Raw genomic sequence first — 1,289 nt, forward strand, 5'->3', positions numbered from 1 at the left:
TGCTCAGAGCAGACTGATGCGAGTTTGTTGCTAGTGAGAAATTCTGTGGCGACTTTGGAGAAGCTCCTGCACATACAGAGGTTAGTTAATTTGTTACACTGACAGGAGAATGCAGAATACACCTGTGTGAATTCCTAAACAAAGACACAGGCCAAGGAATGAAGCAGTAGCAGGTGTTGGAGCAAAAAAGGAGCATGCATGCATACCTGCCCAACCCCTCTCACTTTTCTTCTATCCACCACGCTCGTTCTGCAGCTACGGTGACAGGGTGGAACATTTCCGAGTCCTGGAGGGGGGCGGTCAGTACTGCATCTGGGACGAGTCGTTTTGCTCCCTGAACCGCCTGGTGGATTTCTACAGAACTCACAGCATCGCCATGGAGAGAGTGGTCTGCCTCAGAGACCTTCCCTCATCCCCTCGCCTGCTGTCCCACCCTGGATGTAACCCCTACCCTAACCCTTATAAAAGCAGCTCTCAGGAGTCCCTCCTCTCGCCCCGCCTCTACTCTCACCCCTCTCACCCGGAGAGAGAAACCTCCACACGTCTGCTGGAGCCAGTTTTGGGGGTATGACAAATCATCAAACAAACCTCTTCAGCTTCTGTTAAACACGCAGCTGTTTGTCTGATGTCATGGCTCTGCTCTCTTTGTTTAGAAACCTCGTCTGGCTCATGCCCTCTGCGATTATACCCCGCCTCAAACCGCCCACCTCCACTTCCTGCGTGGCGATATCATTGACCTGTTGGACTGCTCTAGTTCACTGACCTGGAGAGGGCGCTGTCGAGGCCGAGTAGGAATCTTTCCACGAGAATACGTCCAAAAGGTGTACCACTGACACTGACCTATCGGGCTGTAGTGATTTACCGTACTAATCCAATGATTGAACTAGAGCTGAAACAACTGGTTCAATAATTGATTAATCAACAGAAATTTTCACTACAGATTAAAGGCCCTGAAAACTTATTTTCTCAATCAGCTTCTTATTTTGAGCTATGGGACCTTACCAGGAGACTGTATTTTCAGCAAAAGTTAGCACAGTTTGGTTATTTAACATGAGACATTTCTTCATGTCTGTTTTCCTCTGCGCTCTTCTCACTGGTTTAAAGTGGAACGATATTATGTGCTTGTATGTCTATATGGTAACACTTCATTTTAAATCTCTCTATTTAGCATTTATAAGTGGTACACAAACGTTTCATAAATGGTTTACAACACACTTTAATGTAGGCATATTTATGAATGTAGCTGCCAACAACTATAACTAGTAAAACAAGTAAACCTGTAATAATAT

At 45.8% G+C, this 1,289-nt stretch overlaps 1 protein-coding gene across 1 annotated transcript; it reads left to right on the top strand.

Moving 5' to 3' along the window:
- Positions 1-144: 144 nt before the first annotated feature.
- LOC111670533 (GRB2-related adapter protein-like) lies at positions 145-1,281 on the top strand (the record flags this gene model as incomplete). Its single annotated transcript, XM_023427279.2, has 2 exons — positions 145-565; positions 654-1,281. Coding segments are annotated over 2 exons (601 nt in total), but the record flags the coding sequence as incomplete, so codon positions are not given.
- Positions 1,282-1,289: the final 8 nt, after the last annotated feature.

Source organism: Seriola lalandi, unplaced genomic scaffold (genome assembly GCF_002814215.2).
Source record: "Seriola lalandi dorsalis isolate HSWRI2012SDOR001 ecotype SW California unplaced genomic scaffold, Sedor1 jcf7180002005886, whole genome shotgun sequence".
Taxonomy (NCBI): domain Eukaryota; kingdom Metazoa; phylum Chordata; class Actinopteri; order Carangiformes; family Carangidae; genus Seriola; species Seriola lalandi.